This window comes from Podarcis tiliguerta (genome assembly GCF_965153285.1).
Source record: "Podarcis tiliguerta genome assembly, chromosome: 13".
Taxonomy (NCBI): Eukaryota; Metazoa; Chordata; class Lepidosauria; order Squamata; family Lacertidae; genus Podarcis; species Podarcis tiliguerta.
In genome coordinates, this window is record NC_139546.1 from 49,903,244 (window position 1) to 49,929,516 (window position 26,273).

At 46.9% G+C, this 26,273-nt stretch overlaps 1 protein-coding gene across 3 annotated transcripts in view; it reads right to left on the reverse strand.

The window, feature by feature from the left end:
• Positions 1-3,664: 3,664 nt before the first annotated feature.
• Positions 3,665-26,273, reverse strand: part of TNFSF13 (TNF superfamily member 13) — a 29,545-nt gene continuing 6,936 nt past the window's right edge. For 2 of the 3 annotated variants that reach the window (XM_083410783.1, XM_083410781.1), the window contains exons 2-6: positions 18,576-18,678; positions 13,563-13,610; positions 9,995-10,113; positions 7,395-7,536; positions 3,665-4,164 (exon numbers count right to left, since the gene is read on the reverse strand). In XM_083410783.1, coding sequence (XP_083266909.1) covers positions 4,055-4,164; positions 7,395-7,536; positions 9,995-10,113; positions 13,563-13,610; positions 18,576-18,678 — 522 coding nt within the window. In that variant the 3' untranslated portion in view covers positions 3,665-4,054. The remainder of the gene's footprint in view (positions 4,165-7,394; positions 7,537-9,994; positions 10,114-13,562; positions 13,611-18,575; positions 18,679-26,273) is intronic. The other variant, XM_083410782.1, reaches the window with a different exon arrangement.

The following is a 26,273-nucleotide window of genomic DNA, read 5'->3' on the forward strand; positions in this document are numbered from 1 at the left end:
GTTGCATTACACTCTTCATTAAATTATCTTTCCACTGATATATCATTTGATGGTATTACTCCAAAAGAAAGTGGCGTTATGAGCCATCAAATGTCGGAAATACACTTTCTCCAAAAGGGTTTCCACAATTTTGGCCAACGAGTGTAGGTCTTAAAAGGACAATGCTCTGGCCTTAAATGCAGTGCGTAGCAGAATTGTGGAACTCCCTGCTGCAGCTTTGAAAAAGGATGGGACAAATTCCTGGAGGAGGAGAGAGCTATGGCTGGCAACTAGCCAACATGCCTATGTTCTCTGCAGTCGCTTCTGAATATCAATTGCTGTGTTACGGTAAAATCTGGGTGCGAGGCTGCTCTGCCACCCAGCTCGTGAGACTAAGTCCGTGGGTCCCTGCGGAGGAAAATGAGCTCAGCCGGAGACAGGAGCAAACTGCAGAAGATCCAAGTTTATTGCGCAACAGGTTCAAGGCAAGATTGAACCCTGAGGAAGGGGTGACATGAACTTTTAAAACTTCCCTCCGTGTCCCAGGATACAGTGCAAAATACATCCCAGTTACATCATGAATACATTAAGAAGAGGTTGGGTTAAACAGATTACATCATGAATACATTAAGAAGAGGTTGGGTTACACAGGATTAACATATGGAGGAGGGAGGGGGGAATATGCAGAGCTGGAGATGTGCACAGATAAGCACATCCGGAGTACCGGTGATGAAATGGTCATTTCGGAGTACCTGACAATGGTCCAGGTATGCATAGTCTGCCACCTGGCACTGCCCGAGGAAAGGCTTGGCAGAGTGATTTGACGGGAATAGGGTCTTCCTGTGTGTACGTGACACCTCGCCTGAGGGATTATGGTGGACAGTGAAGGTGTCATGGAGCCCTAGGGAAATTAAGCAGTACATGTGAAAAGGATCTAGGAGTCTTGGTTGACCACAAACTTGACATGAGCCAACAGTGTGACGCGGCAGCTAAAAAAGCCAATGCAATTCTGGGCTGCATCAATAGGAGTATAGCATCTAGATCAAGGGAAGTAATAGTGCCACTGTATTCTGCTCTGGTCAGACCTCACTTGGAGTACTGTGTCCAGTTCTGGGCACCACAGTTCAAGAAGGACACTGACAAACTGGAACGTGTCCAGAGGAGGGCAACCAAAATGGTCAAAGGCCTGGAAACGATGCCTTATGAGGAACGGCTAAGGGAGCTGGGCATGTTTAGCCTGGAGAAGAGGAGGTTAAGGGGTGATATGATAGCCATGTTCAAATATATAAAAGGATGTCACCTAGAGGAGGGAGAAAGGTTGTTTTCTGCTGCTCCAGAGAAGCGGACACGGAGCAATGGATGCAAACTACAAGAAAGAAGATTCCACCTAAACATTAGGAAGAACTTCCTGACAGTAAGAGCTGTTTGACAGTGGAATTTGCTGCCAAGGAGTGTGATGGAGTCTCCTTCTTTGGAGGTCTTTAAGCAGAGGCTTGACAACCATATGTCAGGAGTGCTCTGATGGTGTTTCCTGCTTGGCAGGGGGTTGGACTCGATGGCCCTGGTGGTCTCTTCCAACTCTATGATTCTATGATTCTAAGCAGATTGGCACCAAAAGCAAGAAAATTGGTGCTACGGTTGATTTTCTATGGATAGATTTTTTAATAGATTTTAGTCCTCTGCAGGGGCGAGTGCATAGTTCTGATTGGGTAGAACATTCCCGTTCAAGAGATACAAAACATTAGTACACACGGTTTAGCAATGGAAACAATGGAGCGAACGGGCGTGGGGATGGGAGAAAGGCACTTTTATTTATGGGGCTTGGGGTTAAATGTGGTGCCGGTGTAACAGTGTGGGGGCTGAGGGGTCCATGTAGGGCCGGGTGCCCTTGAGGTCATCGTCTCGGACCCTCTGGTGACCGGCGGAAGGGGTGAAGAAGACATGCCCCCCCCTTCCGTACCAGCTGGAAGCCACAGGGAGGGAGAGCGGCTCCTGAGTTCAGGTCCTGCACTAGACTGATCCGGCAGGCTCTTCTTATGTTCTTAAATCAGCCTTCACCAAACTGGTGCCTGCCATGTTTTGGACTACAAAACCCATCAGGGATTCGAAACCAGGGAGAAGAGATGGTGGGAACAGATTGGGAATTCTTAAAACAGTATTTAGTATAATATTGTATAATTAAGGAATGTTGGGAGATGGCGGAATGAATTTATACGACTTTAGGGGAAACATGATAAGGATTTGAGATTTTAGGATTTAAGGGTATAAGATTTAAGGTTTTATTTCTCTTTTTTTATTAGATTGGAGTATAGATAATTTCTTAGATATTGATGGGAGGATAAGGTTGAAATGGATTAAGATAAATAAGTGAGTATGCAGTGAAAGATGGAAAGAATTTGCTGACTTAATTATTAACTGGAATACAAAAAGGGAGGTGGGAGGAGGTCGAGGAAACAAGTTATTGAAGGATGGGATTGTGAAAAATGGAAGGGTTTCTTTTTTAAATGTTCTTGTTTTTTCTCCTGTTGGTAGGGTGGAGGGGTGGTTTTTATGTACTTTTTAATTTTTTTCTATTCTTGTTTCTTTCTTTATTTTTACTGTATTTTGTCTTTTTAAAATTTTGCTGTATTTGTTAAAATTGGAATAAATATCATTTTTAAAAAACAAAACAAAACCCATCAGAGCCAGGGAGTTGGACCGCGCTCGCTCAGGATGATGGGAATTGTAGTCCAAAACACAGAGGACGCCGTTTGCATGTGCTTTTAAATCATACTTTAATTGAAAAAATTATTTGCCGGGGCAAAGGGGGGGCAGGGAGGGGAAAAGGAACCCTCTGTAAGTTTACTTTTAACAGAACAATAACCAGCATTGCAGTACAGTGGACGCTGCGGGTTGTGAACATGATCTGTGTGGGAAGCATGTTCGCAACCCGCAGCGTCCGCAACCCGCAGTGCCACGTCTGCACACGCGCAGGTTGCGATTCGGCACTTCTGCACAAGCGCCAAAACCCAGAAGTAACCCATTCCAGTACTTCCGGGTTCGGCGCGGCGTGCAACCTGAAATTGCGCAACCCGAAGCGTCTGTAACCCGAGGTATGACTGTATATCCATCTTAGTTTACAAGACAGTATATGCCGTCAAAATGTCTGAAAAGGTGTCCCAATGAAAACAGTGTTTATAGAAAGTGCGTTCGAGTGGAGCCAAGGCGTTAAGGTCTTTATGCTGCTGCGTAATAGATACAGTGGTACCTCTGGTTAAGTACATAATTCGTTCCGGAGGTCCGTTTTTAACCTGAAACTGTTCATAACCTGAAGCACCACTTTAGCTAATGGGGCTTCCCGCTGCTGCTGCGCCGCTGGAGCACGATTTCTGTTCTCATCCTGAAGCAAAGTTCTTAACCTGAAGCACTATTTCTGGGTTAGCGGAGTCTGTAACCTGAAGCATATGTAACCTGAGGTACCACTGTACAGCCACCCCAGAACTTTTGCAGGCACAAACAGTATTGAAAACGGGAGGGCGTATAACTGCCCTGATACCATCATGGACACAAATAATCACAAACGCACAATAAAATTGATTCTCAGAGGAGCCCCTGGGCTCTGTGATCATCAGATGGACACCTATGTACAGGTACGTGAAAAGGAAAACAACCGCACCTGGGCAAGACTTAGGGTAGCTTTGTACCACTGTACTGGGTATTTTATCCTCCCAAGCTCGAAGTAGCGACCATAAGGGCTCGGGAAAATCCATTTTTGGATGGCAAACCCTTCCCGGCCACGAAAGAACATGCTGTTGCTCTTATAATCCCGGGTGCCTTGTGTGCTCTCATTGCGGGCCAGGAAAGGCTCTGCCATCTTGGAAAAAAGGAGGGTCAGAGACGTTCTCAAGCAGCTCAGCTTGGCCTAAGCTCTTTACCTCGCTTCCTGCAGCAAATACCAGCTCAACTCCCTGGTCCCCAGAGCGTCTTACCCATCAGACCCTCAAAGTTCGGAGCAGAATGGAGAAGTCTTTGACTCTGGCTGACTGACACTCTGGCCCCGAAGTCTCTCACGGTGGGGCCGCCCCCGAGAAGACCACTATAGACGGAGAAACCCCAGGAAGGTCCCGTGGGCAGTCAGGTCAAAGGATGCGTTGAAACGAGGGATGCGGAGGTTCAGCCGGTCTCCAGGCTGCAGGTGGAAAACCCCTAAGAAGAGGAGGAAGAGGAGGGTCAGGCGGAGACACAGCGGGGCGGAAACCCCTTCCTCTCAAGGGCCTCTCGTTCCCCTGGCAGTGGCTCGTGACAGGGCCTCATCCTGCTGAATTTGACGCTAGCAAATTGTCTTGCAGGATTGGTAGGAATAGGGGCTTTGGAGTATTTCAATTTCAGTAATAATGATAATAACAATATTATTAATAATAATAATAATAATTAATAATAATTTATTTGTACCCTGCCCCTGCCCATCTGGCTGGGTTTCCCCAGCCACTCTGGGCGGCTTCCAACAAAGATTAAGGTAAAGGTAAAGGTACCCCTGCCCATACGGGCCAGTCTTGCCAGACTCTAGGGTTGTGCGCTCATCTCACTCTAGAGGCCGAGAGCCAGCGCTGTCCGCAGACACTTCTGGGTCACGTGGCCAGCGTGACAAGCTGCATCTGGCGAGCCAGCGCAGCACACGGAAACGCCGTTTACCTTCCCGCTGGTAAGCGGTCCCTATTTATCTACTTGCACCCGGGGGTGCTTTCGAACTGCTAGGTTGGCAGGCACTGGGACCAAAGAACGGGAGCGCACCCCACCGCGGGGATTCGAACCGCCAACCATGCGATCGGCAAGTCCTAGGCGCTGAGGCTTTAACCCACAGCGCCACCCGCGTCCCTAATTGTTGATTTCTAATCAACAAAGATTAGAAATACATTAAAATGTCACACATTAAAAACTTCCCTGAACAGGGCTGCCTTCAGATGTCTTCTAAATGTCAGGTAGTTGTTTATCTCATTGACATCCAATGGGAGGGCATTCCACAGGGCGGGTGCCACCACCGAGAAGGCCCTCTGCCTGGTTCCCTGTAGCTTTGCTTCTCGCAGCGAGGGAACCGCCAGAAGGCCCTTGGCACTGGACCTCAGCATCCAGGCAGAACGATGGGGGTGGAGACGCTCCTTCAGGTCTACTGGGCCGCTTAAGGGCTTTAAATGTCAGCACCAACACTTTGAATTGTGCTCAGAAACGTACTGGGAGCCAATGTAGGTCTTTCAAGACGAGTGTTATATGGTCTCGGCAGCCACTCCCAGTCCCCAGTCTAGCTGCCGCATTCTGGATTAGTTGCAGTTTCCGGGTCACCTTCAAAGGTAGCCCCACGTAGAGCGCATGGCAGTAGTCCAAGCGGGAGATAACCAGAGCATGCGCCACTCTGGAGAGACAGTCCGCGGGCAGTAGGTGTTATTGAGCGTCATTAATTCCCGTGGAATATACAAAGGTTGGCCCTGCTTCCCACCCCCCACCCCATCCCCAGTCTGGCCTTTGACAGCTAACTTGCCGAGGTTCAACAGGTGAAGCTCCGGCCCAGCAAGAAGATGCCGGGTGGGGTTTCTGCCCAGGAGAGGAGGGGGCAACTTGAAACCGTTCAATGCCAACACCCCATGTGTCCTCAGCAAATCCCGCTCCCCTTTGTTATAAGAACTCTAAGGTCTCAAATATAAATTAAATGCTCATAAATGAACGAGGCAAACACATACATAAGTACCGTTTTTTTTGCTCTATAAGACTCACTTTTTCCCTCCTAAAAAGCAAGGGGAAATGTGTGTGCGTCTTATGGAGCGAATGCTGGCTGCGCAGCTATCCCAGAAGCCAGAACAGCAAGAGGGATTGCTGCTTTCACTGCGCAGCGATCCCTCTTGCTGTTCTGGCTTCTGAGATTCAGAATTTTTTTTCTTCTTGTTTTCCTCCTCCAAAAACTAGGTGCGTCTTGTGGTCCGGTGCGTCTTATAGAGGGAAAAATACGGTATATAAACCATGTGTCTGAAATAGTATCAGAGAGCAACCCTGAAGCCATTTTGACTCTCCCAATGACCCTCAAATATTCCTCTGCAGTAAGGGAGGCAAATGGGGAAAGCCTTCCCATTGTCTTTTTGGCTCACAAATCCTGTCTTTAAGGGCATATTTGTGTATGAATAGGGTGAGCCTGTGACCTGGATTCAGGAGCGAAAGTTTTAACCGTCCCAAAAGAATGGCCAGGCTGCCCAGGTAAAGCAATCAGGGCCCATTATCAGGTACCCTGTCAGACAGGATTTCTGCTGAAGACCCGCCTCCTTCTGTGATGCATATATGATGTTTTGTGGGGTGGTCTTGGGCTACAGGGTGGGCAATTTCTAGAGTCTATATAAGTGCTTGCACACCATTGTTCAGGGTCCCCCCTCCCTCCTGCGTGTGGTGAGTGGGGACCCCTTTGCAACAGTTAAAAAAGATCAGGCTTACTAGCCGCTTTGCTTCCCAATATACTCTGGTTGGCCTCTGTTACTTCCTCCTACCAACAGGAGGGCTCCGAAATACCGTATTTTTCGCTCTATAAGACGCACCAGACCACAAGACGCACCTAGTTTTTGGAGGAGGAAAGCAAGAAAAAAAATATTCTGAATCTCAGAAGCCAGAACAGCAAGAGGGATCGCTGCTCAGTGAAAGCAGCAATCCCTCTTGCTGTTCTGGCTTCTGTGATAGCTGTGCAGCCTGCATTCACTCCATAAGACGCACACACATTTCCCCTTACTTTCTAGGAGGGAAAAAGTGAGTCTTATAGAGCAAAAAATATGGTACCTCATAAATGAAAGGGAGCAGTTTTCCCCCTATAACAATGTTCTTGAGTACCATAAAACCCTGTGGAAGGGAGCAGGTTTCCCCCCTGTCCCCAGTCTGGCCTTTGACAGCTGACTGACTTGCCGAGGTTCAACAGGTGAAGCCCCAGAAAATGCCGGGGGGGGGGGGAGATTTCTGCCCAGGAGAGCGGTGGCAACCCAAGACCATTTGACGCCAACACCCCAACCCAAATCCCGCTCCCCTTTCAAGGGAACCCAGGAGCAGTGGCGTAGCATGGGGGGTGCAGGGGGGGCTGGCCGCACCGGCCGCAACATCTGGGGGGGGGGGAGCGCTCGCACTCGCAGCTCTCTGCCCCTACCTGGCTCACTCACTCTCTCTCACTGCAGTGCTGGCTGTGCGAATCCGATCCGAGCCCCCGGGTCGCCGCCCACTGTGGAGGGGAGGGTGCCAGGCGTGTGGTGCGGTGCGGAGAGAGAGCGAGGGACTATCTGGGGGGGGGGCAGTGCAGCGGGGGGGGGGCGCAAATTACTTGCCTTGCCCCGGGTGCTGACAACCCACGCTACGCCACTGGCCAGGAGTCCTGGATAGCAGCTCTCCCTCCCGCCAGCCAGGTCTGATTCTCCTCTCACCTCCACTATAGCAGCTGTTGAAGGCCTTTTCTGGGCTTGGGGGCATGCTCTGGACGCAGCGGAACAGGATTTGGCCGGGCTTCCCGGGAGCTTTCCGCCACAGCACCTGCCCCATAGTAAAGGTGGGGTCATGGAACAGCACCTAGGGGGAAGAAAAAGGGGTGTGCGGGTCGGTTTCGCTGGCCCAGCGGCGAAGAAAGGCAAAAGGCAGCGGGGTGTAATCCGGACACTTCCTGAAGGGTGCTCAACATCGCTCTCCCCACACACAAATATTTCCCGCAGCGTCTGTGTGGTGCCGTCAGCCTTAAAAGGCTGGGCCAAATTTATTCCCAGCACACATATATTTACAAATAAAGCTGTGTATACGGTGGATGAAAGGACATTTGATTTTTGACACGATTGAGAATCGCATAGCCAGCGAAGGAAAACTTTAAAGTGTTAAGACCAGAAGGAGGAAAATACGAAAAGAATGAGAAGAGGCAGGACTGAAGATTTGGAGATATGCTTCAGAGGTCCAGACTATCAGGAGCCCAGAAAAATTAATAATTACAATTTGGTTTTTTTTTTTAATTTTAGTTTCTTGTTTTTAATTGGATTATGATGTGGATATGTTGATTGGCTGTTTTTACTGGAAAATCAATAAAAATGATTTTTTAAAAAATGTCTTCCCAACAGATGTGTACAATTTTTATCCAATTTTCAGAAGGACAGAAGGTCATTATGATATACAGTGTCGGAAGCCTTCATCAGGTCAATTAACGCTGTACACAGGGGTTGGTTTTGCTCTCTGCATTTTTCTTGAAGCTGTCGAGTGGTGAAAATCATGTCATTGTGATTTCTGCTCAGAAATGACTGGCAGAATCCGAGACCAGGGAGAAGAGATGGTGGAAGAAGATTGGAAGAAATTTAAAGACTATTTACAGAAACAATGTGAAATTAATGAATGATGGAATGATGTTGGATTGAAGCTAAGGGGTTTTTAGCAATAATGTTTGAAAAACTAGGGGAAAATGGAATGTTAATAGAGGGAAAGGGAAAGTTAAAATATTAAGACCAAAATTTAAGATAAAGGTAAAGAGGGAAAGGATTTGCTGAACAAACAATTGAACTGGAATACAAAGGGGGGAGGTGTGGGGAAGTCCGAGAAAAAAGCTAATGTAAGATATGTTTTGAAAGATGGAATTGTTTTTAATCGTTGTCATTTTTTGTATTTTTTTTCTTTTTCTTTTTTTCTTTTTCTTTGTTAATTTGTGAAAATCTTAATAAAATATTATATATAAAAAAAAGAAAATCATGTCATTGTGAAAACCGTGTTTATGGAAGACAATCTTACTCGGCTACGAGTGATTGCCAAAGAAGAAGAAGACGACAAATTTTATCGATTTCCTTATTGATTTCATTTATAGAACACCTTCATCTTCCAAGGTGCGGTACCTGGTTCTCCCCCCCCCCCAGTTCCCCCTCACAACAACCTTGCGAGGAAGATTGGGCTAAGACAGTGCTTTCCAAATCTGTGTGTTGCCACACGCGATTGTGTCGGCTGCAGAGTGTGGACTGTCGCACCAACTTTCCCTGCATTCCTCCCGGGGCTGGAAAGGGGTTCGTCTAACCTCTGGTTTGCTAGTGAAACTGAATTACTATGGTGCAAAATGATGCATGTCTAAAAAGTGTGCCACCAGCATGAAAAGTTTGGAAAGCTCTAGCAACAAAGGTCCGTATAGTTAAAGCTCTGGTTTTCCCAGTAGTGATGTATGGAAGTGAGAGCTGGACCATAAAGAAGGCTGATCGCCGAAGAATGGATGCTTTTGAATTCTGGTGCTGGAGGAGACTCTTGAGAGTCCCATGGACTGCAAGAAGATCAAACCTCTCCATTCTGAAGGAAATCAGCCCTGAGTGCTCACTGGAAGGACAGACCCTGAAGCTGAGGTTCCAAGACTTTGGCCACCTCATGAGAAGAGAAGACTCCCTGGTGCTGGAAAAGATGGCAGGCCCAAGGAGAAGGGGACGACGGAGGACGAGATGGTGGGACAGTGTTCTCAAAGCTAAGAACATGAGTTTGACCAAACTGCGGGAGGCGGTGGAAGACAGGAGTGCCTGGTGTTCTCTGGTCCAGGGGGCCACGAAGAGGCAGACACGACTAAATGACTCAACAACAACAAAGAATTGGCAACTGGCCCAAGACCACCCAGGAAGCTTCATGGCTACGCAGGGATCCGAACCCTGCTCTTGGTCTAAACTGACTGGATGGCAGCGACTCTGCAGGGTTGCAGCTCAGTCAGTAGATAGCTCAGTCCTTAGAGTTTGAGACTCTGAATCTCAAGGTCGTGGGTTTGAATCCCACATTGGGCAAAATATTCCTGCATGGCAGGGGGTTGGACTGGATGACCCTCGTGGTCCTTTCCAATGTTGCAAGTCTACGATTCTATGAAATGCCACCGGGGCCTGAAATGATGGTTCGGTCACTGAGCTACGTACCACAGCCCAGTAGAAGAGGGTGCATTTGTGTGTTGTGATGAGGCCTCCTCCTTCCCAGCCCTACCTACTCCGGGTGGCCCCCACCACTGGCAAACTAGGGTCAGGATCCTGCCCTGCCCTCTTACCTGGCTGTAAACAAAGTAAAGCCCCGTGCGCCTCACCACCACATCCCGTCCGCTGAGCTCCAGGGCTCGGCCTTGCCGGAGGAAAGGCTCCCACCAGATTTCCGTGGCAAATCCATCTTCTGAAATGCGGGCGACAGGAAAAAGATTATTACACTGCCGTCCCATTTAAAACTCACCCGTGGCAGTCCACCCCCCCCCAAATGAGTTGCCAACCTTTTGTTTTCCTTTACGCACGACTCCTGGGTCACTTCCCAAGCCAGGCAGACATTCAAAGGGTAAAGCTGTCCCCATTAACTAAATCTTTGAGTTAACACAAGCCCGCCACCCCTTCTTTTCCAAGTGGGGCATTACCCCTGTCTGGTCGTTCCCTTGCCCCCATCCTCTGAAATAATAATAATAATAATAATAATAATAATAATAATAATAATAATATCTTTATTGTCATTGCCCCCTTCGGGGACAATGAAATTACTTGGCTGCTCCATAAAAACAGTAATTAAAAAATATAGTAAAATACAGCAAAGGAGATTTGATGACTTTCAAAGTCCAGGCTTCCCATTCAGGGCCTAGATCGCTCTGGAGAAGAAGCTGTTCTTAAGACGGCTCGTTCTTGTCTTCATCGTCCTGTATCTCCGTCCCGACGGCAAGAGCTCGAAGAGACAGTGACCAGGATGCGATGGATCTTTTACTATGTCCAGTGCCTTCCTATGGCACCTTGTGGCATAAATCTGCTCTAAGGTGGAGAGTGGGCAGCCAACAATGCTCTCTGCTGCCTTAACAACCCTGCGCAACCCCATCCTGTCCTGGGTAGTACAAATTAGGTGGGGGGGGAATGGGGTTAGTTTTTATAGCCCATCTCTCCATCAAGGAGATCCCTTGTCCGTTGTGAATCAGAGAAGAATAGCTGGAGGCAGGAACTAGTAAAATATGAGGCATATTTTTGTTTTCTGTTGCAACAGAGTCCCCCCCTCTTTGCAAGGAGGTGAGGACCCAGAATGTTATGTACCGAAGTTCTCACCCTGGGCCAGCAGGGGGATACTGTAGATAGTTATGCAAATGAAGGATCGAAAGTGACGTTCAGTGATTGGATAGTTTGTATGCAAATGAAGGATCGAAAGTGACGTTCAGTGATTGGATAGTTTTAGAAAGTTGCTGCAGTTGCGTTGTTCTGTTCTGGCCTTTGAATAAACAAGAGCTGTTTGAAGAATCGCTGTGTCGTCTGATATGTTCGCCCACAACTTAACACAGAACAAAAGCTGTGTAACCACCTTTAAAAGCTTCAGAAATTGCCCCAACCCCTTAGCCAAAGATCACAGAAAAAGCATCATTATGTCACAGAAAAGAACCGGCCTACAACAATAAATGTGAGAGATACTTGATCATGAGTGCTGATTGCTTTATCCTGGCCATTCTTTTAAAAAGGTAAATAAGTATTTATCGACAGACCTACCCCATTCATCTATTTACACAGGATTTGAAGGGTTTTGCAAGTGAAAAGGACTATTGGGAAAGCTTCCCCCTCCACACAAAATACCGTATTTTTCGCTCCATAAGATACACTTTTTTCTTCCTAAAAAGTAAGGGGAAATGTCTGTACGTCTTATGGAGCAAATGTGTGGTCCCTGGAGCCGAATTGCCCCGGGGGCGAAAAGCAGATCATGCTTTTTTTTTTTAGAAAGAGGGAAGGGGGTGTTGAAAGGAAGCCGCTGATCGGCAAGTGATCGGGAGCGAGATAAGGGACGCTAGCAATAAAGGAGGCTGCCTGGGAGGGGGGAGGTAAAGACAGCGAACTTGCAAGGAGAGGAGACAGGAAGACTAAAGCAACAAAGAGAGAAATTGGAAGAAAAGGAGGAGCAAAAAACTGCTCCAGCTAAGGAACAGACACTAAGGCAAACAAGAGGGAAGGGAGTGTTGAAAGGAAGCAGCTGATCAGTAAGATATTTAACAATACTTTCCACCATGTTAAGCTAACTCGCCTGTAATTTGCCCCTCGATCTTTTTTTAGGGAAGCTTTTAATATCTGAAGGACTATTGTATTTTAATATTTTGTTGGAAGCTGCCCAGAGTGGCTGGGGAAACCCAGCCAGATGGGCAGGGTATAAATAAATTATCTATTATTATTATTATTATTATTATTATTATTATTTGGTGTTATATTAGCTACTTCCAGCCCTTGGGTATGCAGGCTAATCCGAGGGAGACATTACATATTTTTTGTTAGAAGATCAGCAATTTCACGTTTGAGGTCTTTTATTGCTGCCCAAACCCAATAATTTGACAGTTTTTATTTTGTCTGTTCCACCTAGAACTTTGTCTCTTGCCACCGCTATCTTTTGCAGTGCCTCCGTGCATCTGTGGTGGATTTATGCAGGACAATCCATACATTATTCAAATTTATTAATTGTTCTGTGATGCCACGTGAATGCCATTTAGAGAGCAACTCTTGCGCGATGCTCAAACAAAAATGGCATGAAAAGTTAAAGGAATTTCAGCATGTGCTGGCCGTAAACGAAGCAGCCAGTCCACCCCAAATCTTTTGCAGGCTCAAAGAGTCTTGGAAGCGGAACAGCGCACAAGCACAAAACGATCACGATTGCAACAAATAAGAAACCTGGAAGAATTGCAGCAGCTGAGCTAGGAAATAATTATAAACAAAGGATCAGTGTTTTTGAACTGTGAGGGTGATGGCGATAGAGAATGCATTTTCGGGGAATTTTAAAAGTTAAGGATGGCGGATTTCTGCAGTCTCGTGTCGTTAAAAGAAAACGAGAGAGGAAGGAATTGGAGAGGACTGCACATTTTTATACTGTGATAAGAATTTTAAAGTATCAGATATATAATAAATGTTCATAAGTGTACCAACCAAGCACGTACATAGATCAGCACAGGAAGGCCAACCTGGAACCATTTTGATTCCTAAACGGAGCAAATGTTTTCTCTGCAAGGTCAAACTGGAAAAGCCTCCCCATTGTCTTTTCCTTCACAAATCCTGTCTTAAGGGTATGTCTGTGTTTGAATAAGGTGTGAGCCTGTGACCTGGCCCAGGAACTAAGTATTTATCATTACAAAAGAATGGCCAGGCTCCCCAGGGTATCCAATCAAGTGAGCATTAATAGGTAATCTGTCAGACGAGATTAAACCACGCACTCAGATTTCTGCTGTAGACCGCCTCTTCTGTGATGTACGTATGATGTATGGAGGGGTGGTCTGGAGCTCCAGGGCGGGCAATCTAAAATGTCTATATGAGGCCTTGCGCATCATTGTTCGAGGTCCTCCTACTTTCCTGCATGTGAGGGGAGCACCATGTTGCAACAGTTTAATAAAGATCAGGCTTACGAGCTGCTTTGCTTCTCAATATTCTCTGGTTGGCCTCTGTTATTTTTTCCTACCAATAGGGAACCCAGGTAAGGACTCTATATGAGCTCTTGGGTACTCCATAAGCGAAAAAGGGCAGATTGATTTTGTTTACAACAATACACAGCGGCAGAACAACCGCGCAGATCTTAACAGTCGGAAGACTGACTGACAAAGCCACACAGCTCCATGGAAGAAAGAGACCAAAACTCACCACTGTTGGACTGTCGGAGAGGAGCCAAATGCAGGACAGACTGCTTTCCTGGCAGGTAATAATAATAATAATAATAATACACATTTTTACTATTTATATGTCGCCCATCTGACTGGGTTTCTCCAGCCATTCCGGGCAGCTTCCAGCAAACTTTAAAAACACAATAAAGCATCAAAAATTAAAATCTTCTCCGTACAAGGCTGCCTTCAAATGTCTACAGAAGGTCTGTTTATCTCCTTGATATCTGACGGGAGGGCGCCACCACCGAGAAGGCCCACTGCCTGGTTCCCATGTAAGCTCCCTTCTCGCAGGGAGGGAACCGCCAGAAGGCCCTCGGAGCTGGACCTCAGAGTCCAGGCTGAATGATGGAGGCAGAGGTGCTCTTTCAGGTAAAAGGTAAAGGTAAAAGGACCCCTGACCATTAGGTCCAGTTGTGGCCGACTCTTGGGTTGCAGTGCTCATCTCGCTTTATTGGCCGAGGGATCCGGCGTACAGCTTCCGGGTCATGTGGCCGGCATGACTAAGCTGCTTCTGGCGAACCAGAGCAGCGCACGGAAACGCCGTTAACCTTCCCGCTGGGGCGGTACCTCTTTATCTACTTGCACTTTGACGTGCTTTTGAACTGCTAGGTTGGCAGGAGCAGGGACCGAGCAACGGGAGCTCACCCCGTCGCGGGGATTCGAACCGCCGACCTTCTGACCGGCAAGTCCTAGACTCTGTGGTTTAACCCACAGCGCCACCCGCTCTTTCAGGTATACAGGGCAAAATGTACACACCGCTTGATTGTAAGGAAAAATAACCACATACGTCGAAGCAGTTTACGAAAAGATTGCAACCGTGCTTTAAAGGACACAGAAGCCATAATGCTAAAACAGATTAAAATCACCTCCGCCTTCTAAGCATCTGGGCAAGCTTGTCTAGATGAGAATGTTTTTAGCAGGCGCCGAACAGAGCGCTTGATTTCAAGTAGCAGGGAGTTCCAAGGTGCGAACACTGCCATGCTATCGTAGCTGGGGCCAAAAATACACCAAATTTGGCATCAGGCGAAAATCTCTACACAACGTCCAGGGCCCTGTAGCCAGGAAGGCCCTGTCTCTGCTTAGCCATGTACATAGCTGTCAACGTTTCCCTTTTTTAAAGGGAAATTCCCTTATTCCAAATAGGATTCCTCGCAAGAAAAGGGAAAAGTTGACAGCTATGGCCACGTATCCTCAGGAGGGGGCTCTGGATAAAGGAGCTGGCTTTGCATACTCCACTGTTTTATTTAAATATCACTTTCACTTCCCCTCCATCCTTCCTCTCCTCGCTCTGTGGGGCCGAGAGCAAGAAACAGGAAGGGGGAGACGCAGCTTGCCCACCCGTCTAGCCAGCTGTGCCCCTCACTGTGTTCCTGCACACAGGTGTCTGTAAAAGCTGGGAGAGTGTGCCGTGCGCCCGAAGTAAGTATTATAAGAATTTTAAAGTCTCAGATATAGAGTAAATATTCATAAATGCACACATATCTAAATATACGAACCTCGTACCTACGGGACCGCCTCTCCCGATATGCCCCACGGAGGACCTTAAGGTCCATAAATAGCAACACCTTAGAGGTCCCGGGCCCTAAGGAAGTCAGATTAGCCTCAACCAGGGCCAGGGCCTTTTCAACACTGGCCCCCACGTGGTGGAACGCTCTGTCTCATGAGACCAGGGCCCTGCGGGATCTGATTTCTTTCCGCAGGGCCTGTAAGACAGAGTTGTTCCGCCTGGCCTTTGGCTTGGAATCAAGTTATTAAGTTGCATTTCAATCAATTGTTTTTAATATCTGGTGTCAGCCACCCTGAGCCCGGTCTTGGCTGGGGAGGGCGGGGTATAAATAAATTTTATTTTTATTATTATTATTAGTCTGAAATAGTACAGGGGAGCAATCCTGGAGCCATTTGGACTCTCCCAAAGTGACCTCAAATAATCCTTTGCAGTAAGGGAGGCAAATGGGGAAAGCCTTCCCATTGTCTTTTTGCTTGCAAACCCTGCCTTAAGGGCACATTTGTGTATGAATAGGGTGAGCCTCTGACCTGGACTCAGGAACCAAAGTATTAACCATCACAAAACAACAGCCAGACTGCCTAGGTAATGCAGTCAGTGACCATTATCAGGTATTCTGGCAGACAGGATTTCTGCTGTAGACCGCCTCCTTCTGTGATGTAAGCATGATGTCTTGGGCTACAGGGCGGGCAATTTCAACAGTCTATATAAGGGCTTGCACACCACTGTTTAGGGTTCCCCTCCCTCCTGCGTGTGGTGAGTAGGGACCCTGTTGCAACAGTTTAATAAAGATCAGGCTTACTAGCCACTTTGCTTCTCAATATACTCTGGTATAGGGACGCGGGTGGCGCTGTGGGTTAAACCTCAGTGCCTAGGACTTGCTGATCGCATGGTCGGCGGTTTGAATCCCTGCAGCGGGGTGAGCTCCCATTGTTCGGTCCCAGCGCCTGCCAACCTAGCAGTTCGAAAGCACCTCCGAGTGCAAGTAGATAAATAGGGACCGCTCACTGGCGGGAAGGTAAACGGCGTTCTGTGTGCTGCGCTGGCTCGCCAGATGCAGCTTGTCACGCTGGCCACGTGACCCAGAAGTGTCTCCGGACAGCGCTGGCCCCCGGCCTCTTGAGTGAGATGGGCGCACAACCCTAGAGTCTGGCAAGACTGGCCCGTACGGGCAGGGGTACCTTTACCTTTACCTTTATACTCTGGTTGGCCTCTGCTATTTTCTCCTACCGATAGGGAACCCACTTAAGGACTCTATATGGGCTCCGGAATACCCCATAAGGGAAAGGGAGCAGTTTCTTCCCCTTATAACAGTAGGGTCATAACTCAGCAACAGAATAACTGCTGGCCATGTCCCCTAATCCAGAATTTTGGAAAACTGCTAGAGGGCCGGACACAGCGTAAGGCCACTTCCCGTCTTCCCCATCACGTCCCTCTTATCATTTCCCTCTCCAATGCGAATTTAGTATTTGCAACAGCAAGAATATCCACAGTTCCTTACTGCACCGCTGCTGTGTTCGTAAGAACTTGAACTCCCAGCGCGGCAGGACTTTGGAACTCCCTGCCCCTTGAAAGGCGCCTTCACGGTACCCTTGTCAGAGCCTGTCAAGAACATTTTCATTTGCACAAACCTACCCAGATACTTGGGATGCAGATGGCGCTGTGGGTTAAACCACAGAGCCTAGGACTTGCCGATCATTGCTATAAGGTTGTAGCAGAACAGAAGGTCGGCGGTTCGAATCCCCGTGACGGGGTGAGCTCCTGTTGCTCGGTCCCTGCTCCTGCCAACCTAGCAGTTTGAAAGCACATCAAAGTTCAAGTAGATAAATAGGTACCACTCCAGCGGGAAGGTAAACGGCGTTTCCATGCGCTGCTCTGGTTTGCCAGAAGCGGCTTAGTCCTGCTGGCCACATGACCCGGAAGCTGTATGCCGGCTCCCTCAGCCAGTAAAGCGAGATGAGCGCCGCAACCCCAGAGTCGGCCACGACTGGACCTAATGGTCAGGGGTCCCTTTACCTTTACCTTTACCCGGATACTTAGAAAGCTGATTTTTAGCCTTTTTCGCTTATTGAATGCTTTTACTTGATTGGGAGACAATGGAGGAATGTCCCTTTGGGGGTGAGGTCAAGTTGTTGGATGGTAACAGTGCCTTCTGTGGTTGTAGAGATTACAAAAAAAAAGGTAAAGGACCCCTGGACGGTTACGTCCAGTCAAAGGCAACTCTGGGGTTGCGGCGCTCATCTCGCTTTCAGGCCGAGGGAGCCGGTGTTTGTCCACAGACAGCTTTCAGGGTTATGTGGCCAGCAGGACTAAACCGCTTCTGATGCAACAGGACACCGTGACGGAAACCAGAAAGCACAGAAACACTGTTTACCTTCCCGCCATGGCTGTACCTATTTATCTACTAGCACTGGCGTGCTTTCGAACTGCTAGGTTGGCAGGAACAGGGACCGAGCAATGGGAGCTCACCCCGTCACGGGGTTTCGAACTGCCGACCTTCTGTTCTGCTACAACCTTATAGCAATGAATTGTTATTTTTGCAAACCACTTTGAGGTTGCTGTTGTGTTTTCTTACAATCAAGTCCTCTACAAGCCCACCCGGGTGTTTAGCGTTTTAGTCTGTTGCAACTTTTCGAAAGTCTTAAAAGATACTTCTGATGGATAGCGTTATCGCTTTATCCTTTTCCCAAAGAGCTTCGGGGCTATTTTTCCGCAGTCAAGCAGCGCCTATATTTTACGAAATAAATAGCAGCCTTTGCTCAGCAGTCCTTACAGACAGCCCTACAAAGTGGACCAAATTTATAAACCCCTATGTCATCATTAAAGGGACGCATGTGGTGCTGTTGGTTAAACCACAGAGCCTAGGACTTGCCAATCAGAAGGTCGGCGGTTCGAATCCCCGCGATGGGGTGAGCTCCCGTTGCTCGGTCCCTGCTTCTGCCAACCTAGCAGTTCGAAAGCACGTCAAAGTGCAAGTAGATAAATAGATACCACTCCGGCGGGAAGGTAAACGGTGTTTCTGTGCGCTGCTCTGGTTCACCAGAAGCGGCTTAGTCCTGCTGGCCACATGACCCGGAAGCTGTACGCCGGCTCCCTCGGCCAGTAAAGCGAGATGGGCACCACAACCCCAGAGTCGGCCACGACTGGACCTAATGGTCAGGGGTCCCTTTACCTTTACCTTTATGTCATCATTAGGCTTTTGATTGCCACCTTTTCCCCCTTGCGGGAGCTCTGGGGCTTTTAATAGCAGCGCAAGAGGCAGGCATTCAACTGATACAGTTCACAGGTTATGCTCCCTGCTCCCTGAAGGTTTTCATTTTTTTGTGGAGAGGGAAGAGGGAGTGACTGTTCCTGTGCCCAGAGAAATTACCACCCCAAAGCTTTATTTTGAGCGATATGCACCAGAACGGCACACGAGTCCTGGCTTATTCTGCTTTCCTCCATAGGGCCTGGTTTCAGAGGAGGCAAATCTCACAACGGCCTACTTACTGCAGGGACGCGGCGAGTCCTGGGGGGTTCTTCCAGTATCCATTCGCCTCCGCCTCCTCCTTTCCAGATGTGTGGGAGACCTCTCCGGAAGATTTCCAGGACTCTGAAACCAGACCAGAGAGGAATGGCGTTAACTTGGGTGTTTGGCTTAAAAAGAGTGCTGTTTTGCCTTCAACCAGCCCGTCAGTTCCCACGGCCGTGTCCTTTTCGGCCTTTGGAAGCAAAGGGTGTGGTTTTGTTCAGGTGAGGAGCAAGTGGAAAGAGGGGAGTAGCAATGGGTGCCACCCACCGAAATGTCACCACAATAGGGACCTCCAGGTCTGACATGACATCACCAGGTTTGCCTGGCTGCCTCCAGGGGGCAGGCGTCAATCTCCAGGTGTGTAGTGGTAATAATAATAATAATAATAATAATAATAATAATAATAATAGTAAGCAGAGAAATCACCTTGCCAACAAAGGTCCGTATAGTTAAAGCTATGCTTTTTCCAGTAGTGATGTATGGAAGTGAGAGCTGGACCATAAAGAAGGCTGATCGCTGAAGAATGGATGCTTTTGAAGTCTGGTGCTGGAGGAGACTCTTGAGAGTCCCGTGGACTGCAAGAAGATCAAACCGATCCATTCTGAAGGAAATCAGCCCTGAGTGCTCACTGGAAGGACAGATCCTGAAGTTGAGGCTCCAATACTTTGGCCACCTCATGGGAAGAGAAGACTCCCTGGAAAAGACCCTGATGTTGGGAAAGATGGAGGGCGCAAGGAGAAGAGGACGATGGAGGACGAGGTGGTTGGACAGTGTTCTCGAAGCTACAAACATGAGTTTGACCAAACTGCGGGAGGCAGTGGAAGACAGGAGGGCCTGGCGTGCTCTGGTCCAGGGGGTCACGAAGAGTCGGACATGACTGAACGACTAAACAACAACATGCACGCATCTTGCAAGTTTCAGCCAGGAATGAAATTATACTACAGTCATACCTCATGTTACGTCCTCTTCATGTTACGTTCTTTCAGGATACCTCCCGTGGCAACCCGGAAGACGCACAAAATGACGTCACATGCATGCGCAGAAGTGGCGAATCACAACCAGCGCATGCACAGACCCGCCGCTGTGGTTTGAGTTCTTTTTATGTTGCAAACGGGCCTCCAGAACGGATCCCGTTCGCAATCAGAGGTACCACTGTACAGTGGTACCTCGGTTTACAAACTTAATCCATTCTGGAAGTCCGTTCTTAAACCGAAACCGTTCTTAAACTGAGGTGTGCTTTCCCTAACGAGGCCTCCAGCCGCCAGCGCCCTTCCATCGTTCGGCTTCTATTCTTAGACCAAGGTAAAGTTCACAAACCGGGACACTACTTCCAGTTTTGCGGAGTTCGTAAACCGAATAGTACGTAAACAGGGCTGCTCTTAAACCGAGGTACCACTGTACAGGCATTCTGGGCAGGTCTGCCCTCCTTCCCAATTAACCTCCATCTCCAGGACTTACCCTATTGATCAGTTTTGGGCCCTGAAATTCCAGTGTCTGGGATGCTCTGTCCTGACTTGGCAATCTTATTGGCTTTTTTCAGCAGTCCATCCGTTCCCCCGCACAAAAATAAAATAAAATACCCAGGCGAGAGAAGGCAAACCCTTTCTAATTTTAAAACAGGTCTTAAAAACGGGATAATTTGAAATTTACTGCATGTACTGCGTTGAAGGAAAATGTTATGAAAATGTTTTACAGATGGTATATCACGCCGGTAAAATTAGCAAAAATGTATAAGACATGTAATAAGTGCTGGAAATGTAAAGAAAAAGAAGGAACATTTTACCATATGTGGTGGGAATGTAAGAAGGTTAAAGGTTTCTGGGATGCGATTTATAATGAATTGAAAAAGAGGTTAAAATTCACTTTTGTGAAGAAGCCAGAAGCCTTTCTTTTAGGAATGACAGGAAAAGAAATAAGAAGAAAAGACTGTAAACTCTTTCAGTATGCAGTTACAGCGGCAAGGATTTTATTGGCTCAAAAATGGAAACAAGAGGAATTACCGACAATAGAAGAATGGAGATTGAAATTGACAGACTATGCGGAACTGGACAAATTAACTGGGAAAATCAGAGATGTCCGAGACCAAAGGTTCATCGAAGACTGGGGAAAGTTTGTAGAGTATCTGAAAAATGTATGTGATATACAAACAACGCAAGTGGGGTTTTGAGAGGCGCTGTTAAAACTGAGAGATATTGTCAAAAAGAAATAGAAGGGAGAGGGAAGACAAATGGCAATATGTGTAAAGGGAATGTGTAATTAAGAGATAAACATGGATGATTGCCAGAGAAGCTGAAGGAAGTCCAAAAGAGATGTTTTGTTATAATTTGGTTAAAAATGTACAAATATATTGGAAAATTAATAAAAACTTCTTTTTAAAAAAATGAATAAAATAAAAACTGGCTTTAAGAAACCGAACCATAGCCTTTGGGAGCTAATAAGATTTTGCAAAGTGGGTGTTGTCTTTCCCCCAGCTGGATTGTGTGTTTTCTTCTGTAGTATGCCAGTTTTTACAAAGACACTCTGCGGGGGTCCTCTCCCAATTAACCTCCGTCTCCAAAGGCTACCCCCCCCCCATGATATCACCAGGGGCAGTTTAGAGGTCTTGCGATGCTCCTGAACTGGCAACCCTACTCCACACACACGACAAACTGCCCCAACTCGTCCCCACCACAAAAGCGCCAACATTACTGCTTCCACATTGTAGCAGGAAACCCCCCCCCCCATCATTCAGTTTGTACAGACTTCACTCACACTCACACACTACATACGCTACACTTCTGTTATAAATTCATAGAAAATCAACCATACATCAGATTTGCACTGTTCCACTTTTATTCTACTCCATATTTCAAGGACTAGCTAAGGGGGGTGCCCTGGTGACGGTCAGCCATAATCCCCTAAGCGAGCAGTCACATACCTGGCTACTGCACCTGGTGGGGCATGATAAGCGAGATAAGCATCCTTATGGGCTCAGGCTCATCTCATCATGGACACAATGGACTGCATACAGTTGTATATTCAGGGCAGACAGCAACAAAAGGACCATGGCCGGATTCCCCTCAGGGGGAAGGAAACTGCACCTTTTCTTTGTTATTCACAACTGGTTCATGGGAGGGGGAGAAAGGAGGAACCAGCCAGGTGACAAGACACTCAGGTTACCACCACAACTCCTCCCTCAGCCCCTCCTTTCTGTAATGTATGCATGATGTTTCTGGGGGTGGGCTTGACCTAGAGGAGGGGAATTTCAAAAGTTTTTATAAGGTCTGGCACACCATTGTTCTGGGTCTTTCCTCTCTCCTGCGAGTGAGGGGAACACCCTGCTGCAACAGTACAATAAAGGCCAAGCCTACAGGCTGCTGATTTGCTCCAATTTACTCTGGTTGGTGTCTTTACTTTTTGTCCAAGGGAGCCCTCGGATTTTTCCTGCAACAGTTTGGCGACCATGCTCAGGGACACTTGGTCCTCCTGTGAAGGTGAGGGGGGAGATGGAAGGGATCAGGCGCCACTGGGCAACCTTAGCCCAGGGATCCTTTTTCCTCTCCCTGCCTCCTCTTTGCGGGCGGTAATCAATCGTCACCAAAAGCCCAACCAGGGGGAGCAAAGGCGAGGTCAAGCCGGCTAAAGAGAAAGGATCCCGGGATCCACGGGGGACATCTGCGAACGTGAGTATGGGTTTGAAGTAGACACATTGGGAGGGGGGTGGTAAAAAGTACCCCACGACAGCCGGACTTTCCTATCTTTCCTTCTTATCTGCTATCAGACGCCACCTTTTCGGGGTCGTCCAGGGGCGTCCTAATTCTCCCGGTTTCCCCCTCGGAGTCGTCCGGGGAAACACGGTTCTTATCTGCTATCAGACGCTACCTTTTCGGGGTCGTCCAGGAGCGTCCTAAAAAACCCCCCGTCTTCCCCCTCGGAGTCGTCCCGGGAAGCACGGTCCTTATCTGCTATCAGACGCTACCTTTTCGGGGTCGTCCAGGAGCGTCCTAATTCTCCCGGTTTCCCCCTCGGGGTCGTCCGGGGAAACACGGTTCTTATCTGCTATCAGACGCCACCTTTTCGGGGTCGTCCAGGGGCGTCCTAACCCCCATCCCCCTCTCCCGTTTTTCCCTTTCGGAGTCGGCCAGGGAATTGCGGATCTATACTGCACTTTTCTTTACAAATCTATCTCTCCCTTCCTCTCGAACTCTCCTAAAACTTACGCAAATGAAGCCGCCCCCCCCTGCCTGGCGACCTTTGTTAGGGATGACCCGGGCACGTGAGAACGCAAGGTCATTTGCTTCCTTTCCAAACCTTTAATTTTCTGGGACCCCGATCCGGCACTGCGCTGTGCAGGCGTTCAGTAGGGAATCCCGAAATTAGTTTCGAGGTCAGGTAGGAGGCTGTTGTGGTTAATAGAGGGTAGTACATAAACTGGGGCCCCACACTAGGGTTAGTCTTGTGAACAGTACTGAAGTAGAATTTAAGAGACGTGGTTTTCCGGGTAGAAGAGACCCGTGGTTTCCAGGAGTGTTCCTGTAGTGTTCCGGGTGAGAGAGAGACCCGTGGTTTGTGTAGAATTTAAGGCATGTGGTTTTCCGGGTAGAGAGACCCGTGGTTTTCAAGAGTAAGGTCTGTGGCTTTCCGGGTAGAGAGACCCGTGGTTTTCAAGAGTAAGGTCTGTGGTTTTCCGGGTAGAGAGACCCGTGGTTTTCGAGGCTAATGCGGGTAGAGAGACCCGTGGTTTTCTAGACAAACTGCTTGTAGTTTACTGGTAGGCAGAGATTGCTTTAGCTGAAAGATAACTTGAATACTGGTAGAATATTCTCCCCCCCCATTCTTTGTCCCTTTCTTGTACCCGTTCTTCTACCTCCTAGTGTAATCTACTGAGCAACCCCCCCTCCGTATTAGAGGGAAAATGGGAGCTCACTAGACACCCTGGCTGGACTCCTCCTGGCAACAAAGCTTCCATGGAGCTTTTTGCCCCAGAGAGGATTCTGATACGCCCCTCCAGTTTAAAATAAAGGGGCAAAATGGTCTTTCCAAGTACAAAGTACAAGACCGTTGTAACTTTTAGTGGGTGGCTTAGGCCCACCACCTGGAACCCAGGGCACAGCAGCCACCTCAGGGATCCTTCAACAAAATCAGAGTGTGAACCCTTAGGGAGAGCTGAACACATCAAAATTGTGTTGTTAAACTATCACCTAAAGTTAGAACATGAAATCATGAACCTAATGGTGCTCAGAAGGCAGTAGATATAATAACAGCCCAGCCTGAGAGCCCACACATTAGAGATCTTAGTTTCTCTAAATATATTTAAAAAAAAAAAGAGAGAGAGAGAGAGAGAGAGAAAATGAATAAGAGATGTACTCAAAGATTTAGAAATATTTAAAGGGTTTGTGTTTACATTGGCTTCGGCATCCACAGACTGTTCTTAAATGCACATAGTTTTTAAATTGCCAGCTTGCTTCAACATTTAAAATCTAAGGAAGCTAAGGAATGTTGGGCCTCATCAATCTTAAACAGGATAAATATATGTATAAATATATATTAGAATGAAGTGTGCAAATGTTTGTTATTTGAGAGAGGCTCCAAAGAGTCTTCCTCTGAGTAGCTTGAGTGAGGAGTATGATTTGATTTAAGTTGATGGTAGATTATGTTTTGCTGCAACTTAGTCTATATCCGTGTTCCAATCTTTTTTATTCCAGCATTTTGAAATGTGCTGTGAAGACACAAATGTTTCTGCTGCAAAAGCCTAGTTGAGCACAATTGCTCTCTCAAGCTAAAATGCAGTGTATGTATTAGATTAAGCATATTCCTATGAAAGTATGGTGTTCCTTCTAAGAAAAATATCTGAGTCTAGTTTTAACTTTGATTTGGTTGGACAGAAGAGTTATTGTAAGGCTCCTGATATCAGTCTCTATAAGACTTCCTGGTCTCTTTTCTTAGAAAATGCTCCCCCTTGTTTCATTTTGTCTCATTCAGGTGTTTTTTTTCTTCTTACTTCTGTGCCAGGTAAATTTACTCCTGAGTAAGCTTCCTTTAAAGGAAACTGCAAAGGGGAGGGGGCATAGATTAGGCTTACTATGCCTCTGCAAGTTCAGGAAAATTGTTCACTTTTGTATTCCTTTTAAATCAAATCTATGGCTGTTTTAATTATTTGTGACTGGTTATATCAATTGAATTAACTTTCCTTTATAAAAGATCCTCTCCCTATCTTAGGAAGAAAATGTTCACTTCAATCTTCCTTTAAAGATAATAACAGTCTAGGAACTTGCACTCTTTAGTCTAAGGAAGTAAACTCTCACTCAAACTAGCTTCAAGATCTGCTAAAAGGGTTCTGTATAAAGTTGGGTACCTTTATTTTCCTCTTCCTTAGTACATGGTAGGAGCATGGCTTGTGGTCTCTTCAAACAGTTGTGTCTGTGTACATATGTATGTCTCTTTGGTAGTACAAATCTTGCTGTGAAAATCTTGCTATGAACCCTGCATTTTAGGGTTGGACTAGATGACCCCAGGGTCCCTTTCAACTTTCCCAATTTGTGGCTGTGTGGAGGGCCATGTGTCTGCAAGCATGTGATGAGTTGAAATTCAGCCCAACTTTGCTCTTTGTTTTTTAAAAAGGTGAGAGGTGAAAGCCGTGATGTTTTGAAGCAGAGCTGGTGATATCAGGCATTTTAGTGATTACAGTGCTTATCATTTTGTCTATTATTTACAAAAATCAGACTTAAAAGTCTACTCAAAGTTTAAGCACATACAAATTCATATAATCAAGTAGAATGAGCCTTGACATATAGTCAGTAGCCTTGACCATCCTGTAAATAAAGGGCAGGAAAAATTTGTCTGCAAATGGTAAGGCTGAAATGACTGAGAATGTTAAAAATCTTATAAATTCTGACTCTCTGGCCATTTTTTCCCATATATAAGGGCGTGGCATTGTTCTGCGAATGGCCAGAGGGATATTAGCCCTTTCCTGTACATAAAGGAAGCAATCCGTTGCTTGGGCTGAAGGAAACATGATCCCTTTAGAAAACTGCTAGCTTTGGTGAATACTTGAATTGCTGAGTTTCTCTTTTTTTGTTTTAAAATCTAACCCTATTTTTTTTAAATGTACTCCTTACACTTCCCTTCCCTTATTCAAATGGTAATTTAGCCAAAAGATCCAACATTTTCAATAGTATAAAAGGTTTGCTGAGACATGAACTCTGCACATGCACAGAGGCTAGATCAGCTTGAAAGAAAGAGAGAGAGAGGAAGAAGGGGGGAACTGTAGGAAGGGGGGAGAGGAGGTTTTTCCAGAGCTTCGGCTGCAGGGAGAAACTTATCCAAATTTCCTTATGTAAAACTTGGAACCATTGAGGGAAATCACCCTTAATGTGTCTTTTGCTCCAAAGGCTACTTAAGACAAAAGGGCTAAGTACTGGACCATCAAAAGTCAAGAGGTTGCCAAGTTTCAAATCTTAACATGCCAAATTCTTTTCACAGGTAAATTTAAAAGCACTCCCACTGACTTCTCACATGAAATAATTTTCCCTTTTAACAGGATATGTGAACCCCACTAACAAAGTGTTTGTCCCTTCCTTTCTCCCACAGCACAAATGATAACGAGGGGATGCAAACAGTGATTTAAATACTCTACAAAAAGTAATTGCATTTGTATTTCTTTTGTCTTTCTTCCCTTAAAGCCAAACAGTCACTGC